General features: G+C 44.5%; 1 protein-coding gene across 7 annotated transcripts in view; it reads right to left on the bottom strand.

Annotated features, from left to right (window-relative positions):
- PKHD1 (PKHD1 ciliary IPT domain containing fibrocystin/polyductin) overlaps positions 1–23,570 on the bottom strand; it is a 272,244-nt gene that overhangs the window by 181,785 nt on the left and 66,889 nt on the right. For all 7 annotated transcript variants that reach the window (XR_010388155.1, XR_010388156.1, XR_010388154.1 and 4 more), the window contains one exon: positions 621–771. Coding sequence is in view for 4 of the 7 variants with exons in the window: in XM_064508296.1 (XP_064364366.1) it covers positions 621–771 (151 nt within the window). In the remaining 3 variants the exon portion in view is untranslated. The remainder of the gene's footprint in view (positions 1–620; positions 772–23,570) is intronic.

Here is a 23,570-nt window from a genome sequence, read left to right as displayed (position 1 = left end):
ATTTCCAGGGAAGACTACTTCTGGCACTGAATAGCAAGTTATTCTAATTTTTACTTCGACACCTACAGAGCTGCACTTTCTGACTCTGAGGCTCAGTCTACCCCAGGGCACACGAACCCTGCAAACCCACGTTCCCCCCATAGCTGCACTCGGTTACTTACTCTCCACCAGCCCTGCTCTAGGATCTTGGATTATTTATTACATTCTGTAGCTGTGGCCTGTAATTCTGTAGCATCATTAATTTTGTAAAGGCTTTTGCAATACACTTGCCTCAAAGATGCCAAAGAAAACAGTGTTGATTATTGTTATCAGCACTGCCATTATCGCTGAACACCACTCGGGATAGCAGTGCTTTCAGTAGCTGGGGAAAAAAATAAATAAAAAAGCCTTCCTGCTCATATTGTCATTATGCCTCAAACAGCATAAACGATGCCTTCTGCATACATAATAATTAAAAGCTTCCCCCCTTCCCCCACCACCATCCTGCCGTATCTAATGAAGGCAGATTCAGCCTGGCCAGGTGTCTCCTTCGGTGCAGGAGCTGGGGGAAGGGGAGATCGTGGCAGTGACAAACTCCAGGCCTGGGAGGAATAAGAGCCCCCAAACCCCCTTCTCCAGACCTTTGAGATGCAGCAGGTTGAGGTGGTTGGTGGTGGTCCCCAGCAGCAGCGTCCGGCCTCCTTCTATCGTGACGTTATCGCCATCTCGCGGCTGGTGGCCAGCAGGCCAGCTGCAGTCCTCAGCCCACCGGCCACAAAACTGGAGGGGAAGCTGGAAAAAAAGACCCGGAGAGGTTCAAAATTTACCCCTTCCCACCCTGCAGGAAGCGAGCTTGCAGAAAATGCAACAGCGGAGGAGACCCACATGACACCAGCTACTTTTCCACCAGGACCTGGCACCCGGAGGGTGTTTGAGGTAGCGACGTTCTTGGCCTTTGAAAATAATCTCAGGATTTGGGGGTTGCGCCTTGTGGTGTTCCTCTCACGGTAACAAGGGGTTTGCTCCGGGTCTCTCTCTGCCCCCCAAAAAGCAGAACTGCACATTAAGTCCTGGTAAAGTCATAAAAACAGCCCAAAGAGTTTTGAATTAAAATATCCTGCTAGATGGGCAATATTTTGTTTTACAGACTTTTTCAAAGGCTCTTCTGCCACTCATTCTCATTTATAGACATTCCCCCTTTCAAATACTTTTTTTCCTCGCTCAGTTTATCCAGGATTATTAGCATCCCTACTTTGATGGCTCGCACATGAGTTCCAAATGAAGCACAGCACTGATTAACTCCAAAACAGCAGACAATAGCCTGGCTCATGGTGAACAATGGTGAAATGATACTTGCCTGTTACCAGTCATGGTTCTTCCTCACCTCTGAATTTCAAGCATTCATTTTGCAGTGAAGGTTTGACCAGTTTCTTGAGGAATGTGTGTTTATTTGTGTGCAGAGATGTGTGCACCGGTGTGGACATATGCATTCATAAAATATTGTTGTGGAATAACATGTGAGCTAGCAGGAACAGCCCCAGCTGATCTGGGAGGAAAACTAAAAACAGCAGTGGAAAGGAATAACCTCCATATAAAAGAAAAATATAGTTACTTCATTTTCAATCAGAGCACATCATGTTCATTAAAGCTTTTACTTGGGAGCTGCAGTCAAGGCGAATCAGCACTGGTGGTGTTGCAGTAGTTACTTTTTTTAACTGTGCTATTGTCAATGTTAGTTTTATGTGCCTGATGTTTTATATAGCACTTGTCACAGCACCTAGAGCCTTGGAGAGCTGCAATTTGAAATACAAGAACTCTGATAAATATTACATGGTGGCTACTGTCTTAATTATTTGCACCAGGGAATGAATGTTGGTCCCCAGGCTAAAAGATACAACTGGCTTATGTCCATCCTGTCTGCAAGGTATGGATCCTGGTATTTTCTCTCCTCCATTCAGTGACTTCCTTGCAAAGGGAATTACTTGTTTCAGTCTAGAATGAAGCCTGGGACTGAATTAACATGCATGCAGCGAGAACATCTGGGGAGCTAAGTCCCTGACGTCAGAGGGAGTCAGATCTGTACATCTGTACACAACTGTTACAGAGAGGACAATAAATGGATCATTTTTTTTTCAGGGCTGCTAAGCATAATAGGACAAGTACCATTTTTTCTTTTTTTTTTAAAAAAAGCAATTTAGGACAAACTTATTAGTTGAAAGGATAGATGTCCTGAAACAGTATCTTTCTAGAGAGTCTGTGGATTACCCTTCACTAGTAATGCTCTGAACCAGGTTATATACAATATACACAGATTATATGCAATAGATCCACTGAAAAAGATCCACTGTCAGAGTAGGGGATAGGAGAGGGCATCATTCTTGTCAAAGCACACATTTCTCCAAGATACTGCTTAGCGAGCTAATCACAGTACAAAATTGCAAATTCCCTAAGTTCCTGGCACAACCTTAGTCATTCTCTGTAATGCTGCTAGGACAACACTGGATGATGCATTTGTTGTGAAATAGTCTGGTTCAGCAGAACATTTCTCTAAGATGGTTTTTTTAACTAGCTTCATCTAAGGCCCAATGGGAGGCCCCCAATTAACTCTAATGGGAAAACAAGGATATAAGGAATATTCTAGGCAGTTCTTCTTGTTACCGCCAAAAACATAGAAATTCATCAGGTAGAAGGCTTACAAAATTAGGTCTTAAAAAACTAAGAAAAATAAACCCCTCTTTTGCATATGACTTTTATTAAGACAACTCCCTGTTCTAACTAGAAAATAGTCAAGCTATTTCTTTAATGTTTTCTCTATAGAACACCAATATTTAAGTTATTTTTACTATTTATACTATGTTGTCACCTCTTAGAAGATCGTGCACCCACCCAGTTCTACCAGTTATAGAGAACAATACCATCTGGCATAAAACCAACAGCTTGTATGAGCAAATGATCTCAAGGCACTAGAGAATGGTTGAAACCCTCTGAGAAATTAAGAATTATCAACTATCTTAGACTGCAACTCAGAAAAGATATAAATTTGCTGGAATCGAATGCTCCATTATTTAGGTGATACATCTGTCTACAGTAAGAGGCAGTCCCTACCTTATCAACCTAAACAAAGACGAAGAAACTAATTTTTATTGCTCAATAAAAAAAGTTTAGTCTCTAAGAATGATTACATAGAGGGATAAAATGATTTGGCCAAGGTCATGGACTGTGGTGGCACCCAGTCCGTAACCAAAGGATTACTTTCCCTTCAGAGAGTGTGGTGCTTTATACCTCATTTTTTTGTTCCCCAGGCCAATACCAGAGCACCTGCCTCAAACCTACAAGCCACAATGAAGAAAATAAATGTCACATCAATTGGATGTTTAGCCTGGGGAAGAAAAGGAAGGTTTCCAGTGAGAAGATGCCTGATTTAGCCTGATGCCACCTGCACCACCTCATGCAGTGTGCATCTTTCAAATGATTTCTGATTTGTATTCTATTTTTTTTAACAAGTAAACAAATCAACATTAACTAATAGCACAGGACAAAGTGCAATTTATAATCACTTGTGCCATCCTGGTACCATCATGGCAAGAATAGGTCTAAAGAACGTATTTGCCTGAAGGGAGAAAAGGGGTTTTGCTCAAGGAATGCACTTTAAGTTACCACAGCATGGAAGAAACTATACAGGGACTAGAGGGAAAGCTGTTCCTCAGCAATTGAGAAAAGACATATAACTGATGGAAGGGAAATATATAAACTGAGATAGCACAATATTTTATCTGGTGACCTTCTTTCTCAGTGCTATGTCCTTTCCTAAGTGGCATGCCCAGACTGGCACACCTGAGTGGGCAGCCTCCTTGCAAGCCTAGGAGGTCAGAAATGATCCAGGAGAATACAGCAGACCATAAGAAGGAAGAACTTCTCCATAGGATCTTTAAAAAAAAAAAAAAAAGAAAAAAAAGAAAAAAGTGTAGTTCAGTGCAAGGCTAGTGGAAAGGCCAACCACCCTACACCGTGAGTATTTGTCCGGACCTTGTGAATCCTATATTAGTCCCTTCTCCCTCTTTTCTTGAGGAACAGCACAGTGCTACCTGCAAATATAATGTACTTGTTAAGTCCTTGGCTTAATGGTGGTGAAGTTGATGTCCAGCCCACGGTAAAATGACATAGACTAACACACACAAACTAACAGCACATCCTACATCTATCAGGGTGGGTGATAACACTCACAGCTGTAGAAAACCCAGTTCTCTCCTGGCCCTGTTAGTCTTCTGCCACGTGATCTTGGGGAACCTTCTCAGTTATCATGTCCCGTCTCCCCTAGTTGCTCTGCATCCAGCATGGGACAGGCCATAACCCACCTCGCTTGACCTTCCAGACTCCAGACCCTACTGTCTCTACATCCTAAGGGTGGCATGGGGACTTCTCTGCTCCATGCAGGCTGAGGATGCTCTCACTGCTGCTGGGACAGACTGACTCACTTGGGAGTCCTCCAAAAAAACAGTGAGGCAGCCACCTTCTCCCTTGAAGGGCTGCATGGACACGTTGCAAACATCTCCATCGTGCAGAGACTCCAGACCCTTTCCTTCTGCCCACAGCCGAATGGAACAAGAACATTCCCCTCCCCATTTGATTATTCACAGAAGCAAGACTCTTTCCTTTTCTTTTTTTTTTTTTTTTCTCTCCTGCTTGGCACCCAGCATTTGCCCTATGGTGTTATTTAAACACTTCTTAGCAACACTGAGGAGCAGCAGCAGCTGCAAGTGCCGGGGTCATGGCTGAGCGTCTTTCCTGTGCATGCTTGTTGAATGAACCACGAGAAACCCGCAGAGCCAGGGAAAGCCACGTGTCTGGAGCTGGCAGTGGCTGGAAGTTTTCCTTCTGCGCTTTTATCAGCTTTAGCACAGGACTGCTCCCCTAGGAGCTGGGGCACAGCAAATGACAGGGAGCTTGAAAGTCAGGACAGGGGGAAATAGGAACTGGCGTAAAGTGAGCGCCGAATGACGAGGCTAGGGCTAGCTGACTGCGAGGTGGGAGCCTTGCACTCCTAGACTAGCATGGAAGTGCTGACGAATATATCCTCAAAGCTATCTCAGACCCCTCTTTTGCACACACAGAGGTGGTCCAGGCAAAACCTAATCTGAAAACAACCAGATCTCCAGTCTGGTCTTCATGGCCTGCTGCCAACTGCAGAAGTGGAAGAAGGATGGAGGTTTTAAAGTATGCTGCTGAAAACCATTTCCTCGCTTCTGTGCTGGTTCCTCAGTTACAGCTTCCCTCTCTGCTGCTTTGTGCTACAGCAATGCCAATACCGTGTCAGAAGCGGAAGCCCCTGCAAAGGGCCATAAATCAGGCACACAGAGACCAACCTGAGTGAAACCACAGCTGAGTGTACAGGGGTAAAGGAGCTGTGTGCAGCTCTTGCTTTGCTTTTAGAGGTAAACATTTATTTTGGGGTGAATCAGAATGCCTTAAAGAAGTTCTCAGTCAATGATGAGGGCTGGGTCCAAGTTCCAGGCTCCACGCCACTTCACTACTCTAGACAACTAGAAGTTTAAATTAATTTGGGCTAAGGGTCAGCGGTTACAATTTCTACTAAAGACATTCAAGTATAGGAGATACTGGGACAAGAGCTGAGAACCAGTTTCACACCCAAATTAAGTGTGTGTCTGTATACCCTTCCAGATAGCTGGAAAGATGATTTGGAGGAAACAGACCTCATGAGACCATAACATCTCTGCATCCATCTGTCTCTCTGCTAGCACTCTTGATCCTGGCCAGCTTGAATTAGATTTGACAGGAGAAGTGAAACCTCAAAGATGCAATGTTAGTTTAAGATTCATGAAAATCTAGTAGCTAGATAGAAGCAAGGCATGCATTTGGTGCTTTCCCCAAAGACAGATATATACAGCATGAACTGAATGCTTACTGGACACCAAAGCGTTTGCAGGATGTGCCCTCATGTCACACATCCATAGAAAACCTACTCCAGCTTTTCAAATCCAATACAAGAGCTGACACTAGTTCAGGTGGGAACCAAGCATGCAAAATAAGAGCAGAAACCCAAATGGGTGGAAAATCACAAGCACTAGGAATCCTTAAGGAGTCTGTTGTACCTCTGGTGGTACCAAAGAGCACCAGGATCTGGGAAGGGAACTGACACAAAAAGCATGGTAAGCAGGGCCCTGCAACCTCTTCCCATCTCTGACCCCGCTTGCTCTGTGACACACACAAGCCATTTTAAGCCCATCCCTTGTGTACAATGCAGGTGAATCAGCTCCCCGTTAGAGCTCCAAAACTATGGATGAAATATATAAAATAATATTTTAACAACATACAACAAAAGACACATAACATCCTTGCAATGCAGCAGATTATCCCCGGCCTCCCTCTTGCACCTTCTTTTTCCATTTTTGGGCTGATTTCTTTCTATTTTATGTTTTTAGCTGCTGCCATTGTCAGGCAGCCTGGGGTTGCCTGTATGTCAGACGTTAGGGAAACGATCTCTTGGTGCCAGTCTCTCAGCTTGTGTCTGGGACTAGCAGGGCCCAGATACAGCAGCAGCTACTGCAATGACTGAATAAATAACAGTAATACACTTGCACACCAGCACAGGCAGGCAAACAAACCAAAAAAGGATGGGATTATAAATTCCCTATGACCAGCCCTTCAATTTTTGGTCTAAGTTTCATAAATAAAAATAATTGTTAGCATAACATGTTTATCTGGTGACTTTTTTTATTCCCCCACATGAAATTCAACGTAATCTTTGGGTTTTAAAGTGTTGAGAAACTCTTCTTTAAACACAATACATCTCATTTTATCTCATATACTTTGTGATGCTGCTCTAATCTGTTTGATTAGGGGTTTTTTGTTGTTGTTTTTAAGCGTATAGTCCCAATAGAAGGACACTAACAGCCATTAGAGATGCAAAGACAATAGCCTTCATCCTCCGATCAGAAAAAAAGAGAAATTTCAAACGAAGAAATAATGGTGGAGTTAACAAGCAAGGACTTTGCTTGTTAACGGTGGAGTTAGCAAGCAAGGACGTTGCTTGCTGCTATGCTCAACCCTGTCTCCTTCTCCAGCCTGTGGGTTTCAACTCCAGGTTATCCAAGACATGGCCATGGAGCCAAATCTGAAGGCAGCCGGCTGTCCCCGTTCACCACCACCAGCAGCCAGCCTTATTCTTCCCCCGTCATATCTGCCAAGGTGCGAAGCACAATACTGCTCCTACACTGCAGTAATCATCTCACCACCCCGCTTCCCTGGGTAGGAGACTGTCCCCGTCCCCTCCTACGATCTCCAGCAGGAGGAAAGCGCAGCATTAAGTACTGCCGCCGTCACCCCTCCCGGCTCGCGTGGTGCTGAGCGAGCAAAGGTTTCGAGTGCTGCGGAGTGACTGACGCGCACGGGGTAGCCTTTTCCCTGCTGCTGACAGATTGCCATTTAACCAGCAAGTACTGGGAGCAAGCACTGCTGCTCGCTGTCGCCACGGAGAGACAAGGTTAACATTTTAAGTGATGGAGTGCAGCGCGTATTTCCCCTTGCCGTAGACCCGGGACTCCACGCCACGTTCGAAAACACTTTAATTTCAGTGATGGATACACGGAGCTCACTTTCCAGGCTGCGAACTCATGACAGCTCCTCAGTTTAATACATCAGGAAAAGATTTACGCCCTCCCCAACTCCCTTCCACCTGAAGGAAAGAAAAATATATATTTGGAGGAGACAAAGGAGGAGGGGAGGTATTTTATTACCCTGGATGTCTTATACAAGGGAAGTATTTTCAGCCATCTGCTCTAATTATTCCTCCTGTATTGGCCACCATCTTCATGCAACAATAGAAATAATTATCTCCTCAAGCACAAAAAAAAAAAAATATTTACAGGAACAAACAAAAGTTGATTATTTTTACCTCCCAGGGAAAAAAAAAACAACAAGCTATTTCCTAATGAAGGAGCAATCAGGAAGGTGGGTAAAGCATGTATAATTAGAAAAGACAAATTGGTGCAGGCTCCTCCCTTTTACACGTAGTTGAAAAAGACACTAAATCATGTTATTTGCTGCAGTTAGTGGGGTGAGTGTACAAGATGGTGCCTAGTGTCCAGATGTCCCGGTCCAGTATCGGGAAGGTTTCGTTACGATCCCAAGGACGAGATTAAGACCCTAAAACCGATCAAATGTCGTACAACCTTTTACCTTTATTTTCAACGCAGTGGGGAGAAAAGGTGGGGAAAGGCCAAGGGGAGAGGAAAAAGGGTAAGGGGAAAAGATAGAGAAAGTTGGAAAAGGAAAAAAGAAACTAGCTACCGCCACTCCGAGCCCGATGATGTTCCGCTGATTCCAGTCGACATCTTCAGTCGTCGCAAACAAGCCCCCCCTCACACAGTCTGCAGTTTTTATAGGTTCCTGCCCTGGCTCTGGGAGGTGCTTCCTCACTTCCCATGCAGATTAGCTGTCATGCGCAGTCCGCCCTCTCGGAACCTTCCAGAAACGGGCTGGGGCATCTGGGGGTCTCCTGCTCACGCGCAGGTGGCAAATGAGTATGCACGGTTCGTGCCCTAGAGGTGACCTTCTGCCCTTTTTGCGCCCTTTTTCCCCCGTGCAGGTGCACGAGGCTGTTCACCTCACGGACGGCTCCCGGGGGTGCCGGCGCGGCATTGCCCCACGCGCCTTGGCAGTAGCAGCTCTGCAGCAGCAGCAGCCATGTCGAGACAAAACTGCATTTATAGTACTAGTTCTCTACACCAGATGAGCTAAATCTGTCTCTTGGCACCATCCCCTGCCACTCTTGCTTTTGGGACCTCTAACCCAAGATGCACCTGTGCCAAATGAACTGGGAAACACTCATCACGACTGTAAAGTCACAGAATTTCAAGTGTCATGGATAGGTCCTCCTCTGCACAGCCTATGTCCCTGAGACAAGTGTTCATAGGACAGTCTTTCATCTTGCTCTTACAAGAGCTGACCCCTGTGTGCAGTGCATCACGCAAAGAACAGAGGAAGTGTCCTTTGTCAGATAAGAATCAAAAAAGGAATTTTTCAGTCTTGCTTCCATTCCTGACAACATACAAGGAGTTTCTAAAAAAACAGAATGAATGCATACATAACAGCATCATGGGAAAGAGGGACAGGGATTTCCTGAGGCAGAGAGCAAATATCTTCCATCTTACAAAACCAGTACAGACAACAAAACAAGCACTCTCTTTACCAACAACGCAGTGCAACAGCTTTCTGTGTACACATGTACATTTAGACACTCAGTGAGAGAAAGAGAAAGCTCCCACAAATTAATATAATTTAGTCAACTTTGCTATGAAATCAAAGAACAGCCAAACCAAAGCTGCTCTTAACTAATAATGAATGCAGATGTTCCCAAAACTCCTTCAAAGATTCCCAAGATGGGGGTGCCATATAATGCTCATTACAGGAGTTCAAGAAAAAGGAAAGACAGCGAAGAGCTGCAGACCTGCAAGCTGTGAACCATTCTCTACACTAGGTGATTTCCCCTCCCCCAAAAGCCCATTTTCACTAAAAAAAAAAAAGCAAACAAGGCTGAGATTAGCCATTACCAATTTTTGTGGGGTCTCTTTTGCCCACAGAAGGATTTCAGAGAAGATTCCACCACACATTAGCTGAAATAGCCTGTATTCAATTTCTTTGGAAACAAGAGAGCCTAAACCATCTAGTAGATCTTTCAGTGTGATCAGCAATCTATTAAAGGAATTTTACTCACATGCACTTCATTACAGTCCTTCAGCTTTGCCATTGCACAAGGCATTTCCAAGGAGGTTTCTAGCCTGGAACTGAGGGACTGGAAGAAAAGGAAAGGAGAACTTCCAGAGAAGCTTGCAATGGATAGTCTACTTCCATCCTAAAGAGGATGTTGGCACTAACTGCCTCAAAAAAATAGTGAAGAATTTTACTAACAAATCAGAGGCATGAAAGGAAGTTCAACCTCCAACACATGTCATGGCACAGACCACCTACGGTTATCCCGTAAGAGCAGACACTGGCAACCAAACTGGGAAGCAAAGATAGAGAGAGAATGGGACCATCTTCTTCTGATAACTCGAGAAGAAAACAATACATAAAATTGTGGGAATGACTGCAGTCAAGTCACAGGTGATTGTGCATGCTGAGAAAGTAACCGCACATAAATTAAAGACCAGAGGGAAGGAAAGATATCTAGAGAACTATACAATGCGGAAAAATGAATCAGATATGTGAAAAGACAATGTTATTCTCAAGTAGAATGGGCATAGTACTGTATCTATTAATCAATGAAGGCTGGAAATTATCAGAATACTTCTGACTATCAGGGCTTCTGACTATAGGAATTTTCCAGATGCAGCAGGAAACCAAACTGGATTTAAGATGGAGCTCATTCCTTTATGAATTGGTGTAGTTGGCATGATTGCCTGTGATAGAACAGGCCTGGACCATTACCCAACAACCTTTTTCCAAGGCTATGACACGATATTTTTACAGTTATCTGCATCATCTGTTGCTGCCTAACTTCTCTTTACCTCGGATCTCCAACTCTAAAATGGGGGTTGTGTTATCCTACCTCAGAAGGCCACATAGTAGTTCCTTCATTAATGACTCTCAGAAGTGTTGACACAACATGGATCAGGGCTGGGCAGCTGGCTGGACGTGAGGTCCAATTACATGTATTCTCCAATGCCTTCATTTCTAGCTGAGACTGCCTGTCTCACTGCTTCTACCCTGAATTAAAAATAAAGAATTATTTTTCTTTTTTTTTAATTTTGGCTGTCCTGCAGGAATCTTTCTGACTTCTGCTGGGTTGCACAAGCACAAGAAGGGAAGGAGGAATCTGGCTGGGCATGTTCTCTATGGGACTGATGAATGACCCTAGTCTCTCTCCAACTATTACACGATAAATCTGTTTACACACAAAAAATTGACCTGGGCCAGTGAGGTGGGACTAGAACCAGGAAACTGGCACGTCCCAAAGGTAAAAATACATTTGCAGCCAACAGCATTAGTAACTCAAGACCATAAACAAGCCACGCTGTCATTAATTACTCAGACAGGGGCAGCCGCAAAAGCAGTAAGAAGACCCAAAAGCCAACTGTAAATAGTTGGACTAGCTGATTAGTTTGGAAAAAAAATGAGTGGGCAGTTTCGGAGGTCAGAGCCCATGGCACAAGTCAGTCTCAGGCCAATTTGCAACTGGACAATGACATGAGAAAGAACTTAATTCCTGTTTAAAATAACCCCAGCAAAATCACTCAGAAAACAACCACCAAAAAAAGGCTTTTCCAGCAGGGGAGTAATCACTGCAATTTCCAAGCACAGAAGGTAAGGCTCTTTGCACCAGAGGTATTTAATTAAGGACACGGAATATTAGTTTGATCTAATGGTGCTTTCACAGGGAGGGCACTGAAAAGACATCGCTGTAGAGCAGCATGCATGTCCCAGATACAGCACGAGTCAACTTTCTATATGGCCATCCAGGCAACACAGCTCACCTGAATACAGGTAGGTTACCAAGTAATGGTGGGATATGAGCAGTAATAAGGCACACCACAATGAAACAAACCACGAGAGCCATAGGAAGGTCCAGGTCTATGTACCAGACTCCTGTGATTCCCAAAGTACCGTCCTCAGGTCCCTCGGGGTCTTTTGACGGTCATGTTGGGAGGTTGATCTTAGAACGAGTAATCTCAATTTCAGATAGAAAGAAATCACTGGGAAGCAGAGGAAACATCTTGCAGCAGAGGACAGTTTTCCTGTTATACCAAAATCTCCCCATGGCTGCTGGAAAAGGAAATGGTATCCAGGCTACGCTGGAAGGGAAGGGGACCAAACGGCCAATGCAGAGGCAACCTTTGGTGCCCAGATGTCTCAGCCAGCTCCCAGAGAAAAACACTGAGACCTGTGAGAAGAGGTGAGGAGTGCCCAAGCCTCAGTGCGAATGTCAGGACCAGATGGACTGATACTGGGAAATGTTTTGGAAGTCACTGAATTAGAGACAGAAATACAACAGTAGAGGCAGTCATGTTAGAGTCTTCCATGCTTTTAGTGAGGATGCCCAGCTGATGGAAAATGCTGTCCCTGGTGAAATGAACAGCAAAATTCTAACTTGCTTCCAAAAAAATGGGATCATATCTTTTAGCACCTTAGTTCAGCATCTTACAGAAAGCAATAGAGGAGCTCTGTTTCACAGAAGACAATTTACCCTTAAATAACTGACTGCTAATTCATGAGAATCTTCCTAATGTTCATTTATGGCCAGGTATTCAGAGACAGTTTATTTCCATGAAAACTTCTTCAGTGGGTTGTTTTAATCACAAACCTCACTCACATGGAAATGCTGTGCATATAAACACATCAAGCAATTCAGCATGATCTTCCAGTTTAGATACAACTTAACTGATTTTCGCCTTCCAGAGCAGAGTTAAAGGACACACAGAGTTTACACATTGCTTTAAATCAGTGATTGCTCAAAGGATGAAGGTTTCTGAGACAAACTAACAACAGCAATTTAATGGTAATGAGCAAATTGCAAGATCAAATTGTTTACACAAGTGGAATAACCCAAGCCTGGTGGCTGTGCTGGACTTTGCCGTATGCACAGTGCAGTGCAAACATGGTCGCACAATTGAATGAACCTAACTAACTAACTTGAAAGCAAATACAAATATTAACTTAAGCACCTTCCAGCCACCCACAAGAAAAGAAATCACAGTATGTGTCTACAGCAAGGAGGATTTCTGAATAAGCAGGTGGGCCATGAGTTTAATCCACCCCAGCAGTGTTGGTGAAGACCTGCTGATGACAGGGCTTTTTTTCAACCATGTGGACCCAAAACAACTGCAAGGAAAAAAGGTGGATGGGAGGTTGGAGCACTGATGTGGATCCAGGACCTGCCAGCCCTTCACTTTCACACAGCTCCTATGGGGACACAAGTGGACTGAGGCACATCCCCTTCCTCTGCAAATCTAATTTGCAATGACGTTGCAGTGATTTACCAGGCTAAGACTGAAAAGTACTTTGATGATGAAAAGTGCTACATGAAGGCTATGACCTGCTATGTCCTGTGCAGAAGGTAAAGCAAACAAACAGCAAAACCACACAACCTGAGGACAAAAATCCAATACCGTCAGGAGCATCCATGTCCCTCCAGCCAGAGCAGTGGGGCCATATAAGTGACTAACTCAACATCGTCCTCCTATTCTTCTACCATGATATTTCTGTGCTATTGCATTAAGGGGCTCAGGAACCCCTCTGAACAATACTTCATTATAGTCACAGTAGTTCTCCACTGAAGGATCTCTTACCACTGGGAACATTTTATGCAGCACCTAACTGAAAGATATTAGGATTTATAGGTGTGACTATTGTCCTGTCACCTGTATATCCTCTCTTTCTCAAACAGGATGGTACTTTGCCCAGCCGTAACCCCTTCCATCCACAGACCCCCAAAATGTGATGGAAGAAGCAACCCACCAGGAGAAGTATGGGTTGCAACCCCTATTTTGCTGAATGGAAAATTGAGGTGCTTGCTGGTAACTCTTTAGCAGGAGAACATTGCTTTATTATCTTGCAAGGAAAATGCATGGCTGACTGCATTGTGTTTGGTTTCTGCTGAATCACTGCAACAGCTTCATCAACACATTTTGCCTGTTCATTTTCACCTGTTTAAAATGTATTTTTAAAGTAGATTCCAGGTTTCAGTGGGAGGGCCTAGATGGGACTATCTATCCCGGGCTAGGATCTAATGCAGATCAACAGTACTAAGTTATTACTCTCTGAAATCTGCACTCCTGCTCCAGTGCAGTGCCTTGTGTAGAGATAGGGAAGTTACTAAAATCTTCTGTTTATCTGTCACAAGTCCTAAATGAGGTTAGAGATCTAACTGTCTTGGCATGCTTTAATAACAACAATTCCTGTCAGCATGTGGAGCCATCCGCCATCTGGCTACTGAGCATCACCAAAAACACCCCTATCAACTTCATCTAAACAGTACAGTAGTGTTTGCACGGCAAATGTAAGCCAGCAGATCAGAATCTAGCCCTTAAAGCTGTCTCTGCATTGCAGGGATAAGAGGAAGCGTAAGCAGGACAGGCCCTGGGATGCCTCTGGTGGTGAGCCTGCCTGAGTTTTAGCTCAGAGCATCCACCGCGCTCCTCAGACAGGCTGCGTTCAGGACATCTGCACTTGGCTGGGCAGACCCAGTGCCCCTTAGAGAGTGCTCAGACTGGGTCTGCCTCAAAGCCCAGGTTTGCAAGAAAAAAGCACAGGCAACAGGCCAGTGTGGACATGAGAAGGGACTTGAATGACTACTTGGCACTGCCAGTTTTCTAAAGTTGCATCCCTGCTCCTCACTTATACTGTGTTATAGGGGTGCAGGACTCAGGACTTCCCACCACCAGTGAGACCTTCCTGCTCCTGACCGGCTGAGCCATAGACAACAGCAGTACTGCTGACAGACTTCTGAGATCAAGCCTGAAGGGCAGCGTTGGGGAAACCTGCACTGCCCTTTCAATCCTGTACCTGCCCAGCAGGGAGAGGGTTTTACTCTGCAAGGCTGTTATTTCAGTAATGCAAGGGTTTTAAAGCAGTTTGGCCTAATCTGCGAGCTTTCAGAGTCCACTTTCAAATGCAAGGTCCTGTTTAGTTTTAGCACATCAACAACATGCTTTCTTAGCCTATCTGTATGCATTATCTACTGCTGTAATGTATCATGTACTGAACTACAGCATCATTACAGGTAAGTGCTCAGGTTTAAATGCAAACATAATTGCATAATGTGGTACAGCCAGGAAGAATAATGCAGGAAATAGAGCCAGCTCCATCTGATAGTGCAATCTGACTGGAACGCTGACCGTTCGGATCAAACGTGCAGCCCAGATGGGGCAACCAAGAATAAAAGTGCTTTGTGGTATCTTTATTGTCATCATCAAAAACACTTATCTGCCAGAAAGGTAAAAAGGTGAAGATGGGACTCTTACAGAAGAGGTCAAATAAACAATAGGATAACGTGGGGTCATGATAGCTGGGAAGATGTCACGCCTTAGCAAAGGCTACAATAGTACTTTCACTTCAAGCTGAATTTTCCAAGCTTTAATGGGACCTTGAAGGTTAAATGGCATTTTAGAAGGATAGGTACACCCATACTATTTCCCTGCAGCTAAGGGTATCTATTTAATTATAATAAGTCCAGCTAAAGCCTAGGATCCTACCATGCAAATAGCTGTACAAACAATATAGGAGACAGTTCCTGACCCAAAAGGCCTACCAAACAACGGCATATCTACAGCAGAAATGTGTACTAGTTTAACGAACTGATTTCATATAGATCTAATTAAAATTAGAATCGATTTCTAATGTACTTCTCTCTCTTTAATGCTTTTTTTTCAACTGATTGAGTTCACAGTGGCATATGATCAGCAATTTCAGCAGGGATGCAGGCAGCACCTCAACATAAGCCTGGATGGAGCTGAAGCTAATTCACTGCACTGCGTACCGAACCGCTACACCATGAACAACCGTGCCTCAGACGAAGAGCAGTGTCACACAGCTATGGGACAGTAACCTCTTAGACCACTCCTGCCCTTTCAAGAGATTTTAGCCCAAATTAGTTTGAATGAGGCAGCACGATAAAGAGTGTAGCGTGAGAAGAGCCTCGCGACCTACAGGCTGCACGCTGAACTGAGAGGCCTTTGAGGAAAAAAGCACAAACTGCTGCTGTTTGAACTATAAAGCTATCCCTCTGCTATTTGGGGCTATAACAGCTTATCTTTGTTGGGAATGCAGATTCCCTGAAATAACATACGCCCCATGGCTCTCACTGTCTGCCCTCCCACACATGCATTCGTCTGGCTGTTAATTGTCTGCCAGGACACGAAATCCAGGGTCCCTTTCCCAAGGACTCGCTGGTACAGTCTTACCCAAGTGCCTAAATGCTTTCAAGTGCTTAAGGATGCAGAGAGGTGCCTAGTGGCATTTTCCAAAGGCATGTTTGATTTCGGGGAGAGCCCAGCATCTCACTAGGGTGCACATCCTGATGAGGGTGCACATGTAGTGGAGGTAAAGTGCCTCGGTCCAGACATTTCTGCAGCATTTCCTGAGCCACCTCAACTTTGTCCCCACTTTTTCCTGCAGCGACTCCATCTTTGGACTCTCCCCCATGCCAAGCAGGCTCCAAAGAAGGCAGAGCAGAGCAATGCCAGCTCTCCACGGACCTCTTTGCACCAGTCCATTTGGCACAGAGGGGTTCAAGACAACAAGGAACAACATCCTGAATCCCAGGAAGAGGAAAAGCAAAGACAGACCTCTGGGTGAGTCATCTCTATGACTAATACAGAATTGCTCCTTCCTTGCCACTGTTTCATACCTCTTTATCCAGCTCGGCATGGGTCAGCCTGAACATCTAAACCGCCCTTCATGCCCACTGAGGGCTTGCTTGGGAACAGTCCTCAACATGGAAAACAAAAACCACATGTCCCACTCACTAAACACAGGCTAAGGCAGGAAGAAAAAGGCAATTGAGTGAAAAGGAGCAAGCGAGCTGGGAAGAGAGAGAGCGAGAGGGAGTGAAAGAGCAAGAAAAAGTGTGTGAAAGAGAGAGAACTGGAATCCCTATGTGGGTAAAACTGAGCCTGAACCTTGACCAGAATCGCAGACCCAAAGAAAGAAGTGTGAAAGCAGGGAAATAAATCAATAAGCAAAACAGCAATCTCTTTCCTTAATTTTATATGAGGAAGTCAAATTTACCGAGCTCCTCACAAGCTGTCTTTGGCTAAAATCACCGCTAATGAGCTCTGACATCTGAAATTTAACTGGATATGAGCTAACAGCTCCCAGCCCTGTGCCACCCATGAAGTTCACTGGGAATATTTTGTTAAAGCCATAGACCGGCTAACTGCCTTTTTACTGAAAAGACGCAGCGTTCACGGGAAAGTGTTTATAGCGCCCACTTCACCTGATGCTTCCCAGCCTGGGGACGTCTGCTTTTCTTCACGGGGCCCGCAGAGCCCTCCGTCCCCTCTGCTCCTTCCCGTCACTATTGTAATTGTTGGCTCGTTTTTACGAGGTAGCCTTACGATCCCTTAATGAAGTACTTTGCTACGCAGTGATTTACAAGGACAGACTGGAAATGAGAGGCTTCCACATACAGAGCTGCCGATTAGGGAAACATACCCAGCATTTAGCAAGCACTTTGTTAAGTCAGTCTATCACCTGGTTATTATGGACTCATCGTGAAAACAGGCTGTTTTTACTGGCAATCACATAAAATTAACCCTTTCCTTAAAGACAGAACAAGGGCTCTAGCAGATTAATTTTGGCATGGTTGTTTAACTCCCTGTTTTTCCCCTCTTGCTACAGCAATTTTTTAATTAACACTTTCTGAATGGAAATAGCACAGCAATTCATTCATCCTCCAACCATACACCTAGGTCACATCATTTAATTTGGGTAAGAATTTGCCATGGCACCAGCAGTAACAAAAAGGGAAAAATCAGACCTTTTTTAAAAGGTTTTTCCCCACACTCTGTCCAAGGGCTCTCCTCATTTCTTGGAGATGGGATGGAAAGCCTGATCCTGCACTCGGGGCTGGGAGACTCAGGGCTCTCAAGGCCAGGCCAGGCACCAAACTCCGTGCTGCAAAGCCACCTCCCTGCAGGAACAACGCCTGTAACTCAGCATCACCTTACACCAAACGTCATGAATAACAGAGGCGTTACACTGCGTTCAAGTATAAATTGCAGCCTAGTGGAAAACACTGTAGATACAGAAGGAGAAGGAGAGCCTGCTTGTCTACAACACGTGGCTGATGCTAACCAGGCCACTTGTATTACCAGCACTAATCCTGCCAGTGTTGACCCATGTGAGTAAAAGTCCCGCAGAACTCAACGGGCTTGTACATATGCATAAGTTTATCTCCTAAGTGTCTGTGGACAAACCACCCATATACAGGAGTGACTTGCAGGACTATGGAGCTACCACACCACTCAGCACATGTCAGTGCTCGTGCACAGGTGCAGCATTTTGCAAGATTAAAGCTGATCAATTTTAATGTGGAGGAGAGAACAAGGATGTTGAGGAGGAGGTTCTAAATGTGCTCAGCACCGGGCATTCATGTGTTGCTCAGGCACCTAAATGAATTTAGGCGCCTAAAATGAAGCACCAGGAAAAAAAAAATAATTGGGCTGTGATTATTGCTTGAGTTTAAAGAGAGACATGCTCATCTTACAGCCCTTTGGTGGTGCCAAAATGGCATAAAGACACATCTCCATCCATGATCCAGCCACTGTCAGGGCCCAACCAGCTCCATCTGGCCATGTCCACACTGTTAAACTCTCCCAAGTTTCAAAACAGGGTGACCACGTGCCCAGCCCTTGCTAACTCCTGAACCAGGCCCCAAATATATTTGGGAGAGGGTTCAGGATAGCCGGAGTGCTTCTAGGTCAGCCAAACCTGACCCAGCAACCACCTGCCCCACACCCCACAGAAGATTCCTCTCTGGACCATCAGGTCCACGTTAATGCTTACTTAGGGATTAGGGAGAGGACACAAAGTCGGCTGCTGATGCAGAGTCCCACGTTAGAGATGCAAGAGCTGCCTGAAAGAGCTGCCCTTTAACCCATGTCGCCCCTAAGGGGAGGGCAAGACCCTTTCTCTCCCTCTTTTAGACCAAGCAAGGCTCCAACACAGGAGAGGAGCAAGTCGGGGCTATGCCTGTCTCCAAGGAGTGCAGCCCTTTTCCCGATGAATTGGAGACAGGGAGACGGAGAAAGCTTCCCTCTGACTTCACCCAGAGCCCGAGGCTGTGCACCCCAGCACCTTCCCCCAAACTGAGTAATTCAGGATCGAGTCACAGACTGAGGATCAGAGCCGCACTTTCTAACGCCGGCCATCCTTCCCACTAAAATTGCCTAAACGCTGAAGGAGTCAATTAGAGTCTCAGTCATAATTAAACAGGAAAGTGGCAGCAAGACTGTGCAAGAGCCTGGGAGCAAACAGCAAGAAAATTTGCCCGCAGTCCCTCAGGAAGGCTTCCCCGCACCCTCCTGGCCTTAATTCAAGCCTTCGCTTTCTGACAGAAGGGAAAAGCTTTGCTTTCTGTTCCCTGGAGGAGCACCTTCGAAATGACAGTTTTCACTCTGAATCCACATTTCTTTAAAGGGTGGGGAGCAGGGATAAATGGAGGGGGACAAAGGAAAGCGGTTCTCTCATTAAACAGAGCCAAGTTAAATTCTGATTTCACCTTGTTCTCCTTAAATTCAAGTAGAAAAGCTTCTGCTTCATTGTACTTTGGGTTGTGGGAGATTGGCAACCTGTCCTGGAGGTAGCATCCAGCACGAGCAGTGGGGGAGAGGATGAACAGGCACATGCAATTTAGGAACCAGTGTTGCAAAGACACTCGAAAAATGGTGGGATGACCAAAAAAAGGGCTATTCAAAATGGAAATAAAAAGCATGTTATAGTTCAGCCTTTGATTTTCATTCTCACAGGAAGAGAGGAAAGAGTTAAACCTCAAATCAGGAGGCAAAAGTTACAGCAAAAAAACAACAAAAAAACCAAAAAAAACCAAAAACCCGTACCACCAGCACATCTCCTAAATTTCCCATTGCAGCCCAAGGCCCATCCCATTAAAAAAAATAAAAAATAGAAAAAGAGAGTGGAAGAAAGGGAAGCAATTTTGCTTATCCTTTCCCCACACACCTAGCAGCCACTTTTTTTTATTATTTATTTATTTACCTCCCCATTTCGGAGCAAGGCCCTTATTTTCTCATTTAGTCCAACAGAGATTGTCCTCCTGGAATGACCTTTTTTCCTTTCTCTCTCTCCTTCTCTCCCTCTTCCTCCCCCCTCCTCCTCACTGCCTCCAGGCCATTGCCCTCATGCCAGTAACTAGATAACACACTCTATCAGAGATTTTTTAAAAAATCATTGCAAAGGCACTAGGGCTGATAGTGGCATCAATCCTAGCCTGACACAGGCTCGGGTCAACCATTTATCTCTTCACATTGCCTGTGGTTACTGTGGAGGCCATCTTGGTTCTCTACATCTTAACAACCTTGCAGATGGTACCTCTGTCCGCCCTGATAGCATCCACACCCCAAGACTGCCTTTTGCTTTAATTTTCTTAATTCGTTATGGACTCCTCCACTTCCTTGCTGTGAGGCTTGCAAATCTGGGTTCCCCCCCCCACCCACCCACCCACCCAAAAACACTGCGACCAAGTAGGTTAAGAAATAAGGAATATAAAGAAGCAAAGGTGGGATGGCTGTAATGTTACGAGTTTCGTATATATATATACACGAAATATATATACACAGTACTTTAGTCAATAAGGATTTTCACCTAGCCCTACTCCCAAGACCCCGTACTGTCTGACATTGCTATTTTTGGCTATTTACAGTGCTAAAGCATCCAGGAGCTATAACTGAAGCTCAAGACACCGTAACGGCAGGTGCTGTCAGAAGAGGATCCCCCTAATAAGCTGCAAAGTAAACCGTTCCCTCATTCCCAGCTAGATGCGATTACTATGGCCAAAAGAAGGGATTTGGGATGCTACTGTATCTGGAATAGGAATAAAATATCATAATAATTGCTCTCCAGTGAGTCAAGGAAAGGGGACTGTTTCACTGCCCCTGCAAGCAAGCAGCGTATTAGACCAGAATCCACTCTGTCGCTTCCAAGGTAAATGCCTCATGAAGGCAATGACAGCAAGAAGAAAACACCACTCCAAAGTGCCTTTTAACTTACTGTGACATAGGGTAAATGACACTGCTTTCCCTGCACCAAGGGCAAAGAGGCACAAGCCTCTCTGTAGGCAAACAGTGCCAGGGTCCATTCTCTGGCCATCGCTCAGACAAGGACATGTCCACCCTTCTAGGCAGCAGATTTCATTCATACCTTGCTTAACCACTGTCAGATCTGTGTGTTTTCCTCATGGGCATTACGGTAAGGGGAGCAATGGAGAAAACATAGAGAGGACATTTTCCCATCTCGGCACCGTTAAGTGTTCAAGAAGATAAGTATAGTGTGGGAGGAGAGCAGATGGAGAGAGATGGTCAGAAGGGAATCAAGGGGACAGCGGGTAGGAAGGAGAGGACATTTAGGGCTGTACTGAACTCTGAAGGCAAGGAGAAAAGCTTGAAACATGATACCAACCAAAAAATTCCCTTTTTAAGCCTAAGATACCCATAAACATATCTGACCATAAGCTGGGAAGCCTGCACATGTCTACAAGCAGGGGCACCTCAGCCTAAGGCTCTCACCCTCAAAATACAACTATAAGAAATCATGTGACATGGGAATGGCACAAAAACAAGAATGGAAGAGCAGCACACATCTACCATGGGGAGCACAAAGAGCCTGCTGGACCTGCAGGAGAGAGTCACCTCCCAGCACTTGTCATCTTCATAATCATCTTCACATGGTCTGGAGCTCCAGCAACAGCGCAGCTGCAGAAAATAAAGTAACAGCCCTTTATGTTCAGAGCGCTCTGCGCTTCAGGAAACCCTTTTATGCTCCCGAGAACTCCGTCTACGATTTGCCATCTATTAAAGTCCCAAATATCTCCAAAAGCTAAAACGATCTCATCTTCTTCACCCTCCAAATTTTGCTGTATCCAGAGAGCTGGTAAATGGAGAAAATGAAAGCAGGAAGGAAGGAAAGGAGCAGCTCTGAGGATCTACAGAGGAGTCCAAGGGATTTGGAGAGCAGCAGATGGATTCTGGATTCAGCAGAAGTTGAACAGCCAGGTCTCTTAGGTGACTACACACATCTCAGAAAAAGCCTTGGCATTTTTTGCTTAGAAGTGAAAAAGCAGTTATCCCAGTATCAATCACTAAGCTAAAAACTCACAGATCCTCAATACTCTAAGCTACTTCTTAAATCTCAAGACCTTCCCTTAATGCTTTATTTAAAAACAAACTAAAGGCAGCACAGCATACCCAGGCAGAGCCATAATCCAGGATGGCATTTTTATCTAGCAAGTTATTTTTTATTAGCCTTCTATTTCTTAATAGAGACCCCTCGAGGGTTGGGTTGTAGAGGATTCGCTAGTATACCAGTTCAGCTTCCCTACGATTGACTTAATATACGTGGCATCTGCCCTCCGACAAACATTATATTACCCATCTGGGCCAGAGGAGGAGGGGGAGTCAATGCAGAGCAACATTGCTCAAACAGCATGCTTGCATGATGATTAGGTCTGGTCCAGTGATCTGGAATGATAATCTGAAGGCTCACTAAGCATAATAGGTTCGGAAACATCCAAGCCTGGTCAAACCTTCCCATGAGCATCCTTTACATGTGTTATCAGCGTGTTTTGCATGTCTCATCAGTGTCACAGCAGCTGACATCTCATTATGCAGCCAAGGTGGAAGTGGACAGGTAGCGACTGAGCATTAGAACTTTTCTTTTTCCTTTTATTATTTAATTCTTATCTTCCCATTATCCAGTGTATCATGAAACTGTGAACTAATTAAGTCCTGTGGGATATACAGTCATTGCTGGATATTTTTTTTCCTTTTTTTCCTCCTTCTCCTTTCAGTAGGCTAAACTGCATTATATACTGATATAAAAATAATTCTGCAATTCTTCCTTAGCATTAGCTCACTAACAATGCCAAATGGAACAGTGAGGCAGAGGCCTGCCGCTTACTTCGTATGACTTAATTAAGTCATACACTGGTAAGTACTTCAAACACAAAGTGAGGCATTTCAGTTTCTAAAGAAACTCTTAAAAAAACCCATTTTCTTGGGGATATTCAAGCACACACCTGATCCCAGGCAAAGACCAAGTCAGTAAAGTAAGGGACAAAACTTGAGGTGATGGATACAGCCTGACCTTCAACAGAATACAACTATTTTCCCCCACTGAGGACCATGCCTAAGTTTTCAAAGGAGTTCAGCTGAACAGCAAATTCAAGTAATTGGGCTATGAGAGAAGCCTCTACCTACCACATGCAATGTGAAAGAGACAGCCAGGATTTTCAAAAATACCTTCTAATTTTGGGTGACAGCTATGGCCCAAGTTTCAAGCAAAAGCAGGTTAAAATAAGAGGTGGAAGAACTTTCTTTCCTGCAAAATTAAACAGGCAGATCATCTAAAAATTAAAGCATCTAGAGTTAAGCTCTTAATTTTCATTAAAATAAATCTTCATATGCATTTATCAGAAAAAAAATCAGAGTCAAAGAAATTTAAAAGAAAATGCAGCTATCGGGAGTTTGTATCTAGGTACAGTGAACCTCTAGTACCTGGAGTTTACATATATACAAGACAATCAAAAGCAGTTCAGAGAACTAACACTTCATTAACTCACATAGAAAGAATGCATGCAGTGTTTGCTAATCTCTGCAGATGATTTTGGTGTCCCTGGCTTCCACAAACATGTACAATTTACACAGGCAGTGAGGGAACACGATGGGAAAGCACATAATATATTTGAGATATGACCTGAAAAATGGAGGAATGTGTCTGTCTGACAACAGTTTGATATTTGAAACCAAACCAGCATAGCTGAGCCTGACTCCTGGATGAGTTATGTTAGCTATTTAATGCAATTTTCAGTAAAGCTGACACACAGAGTTCAGTTCCCTACTACT

This window comes from Dromaius novaehollandiae, chromosome 3 (genome assembly GCF_036370855.1).
Source record: "Dromaius novaehollandiae isolate bDroNov1 chromosome 3, bDroNov1.hap1, whole genome shotgun sequence".
NCBI classification, from domain to species: domain Eukaryota; kingdom Metazoa; phylum Chordata; class Aves; order Casuariiformes; family Dromaiidae; genus Dromaius; species Dromaius novaehollandiae.
The sequence above is the reverse complement of the archived record's forward strand: the minus strand, read 5'-3'. Positions and strand labels throughout refer to the sequence as shown.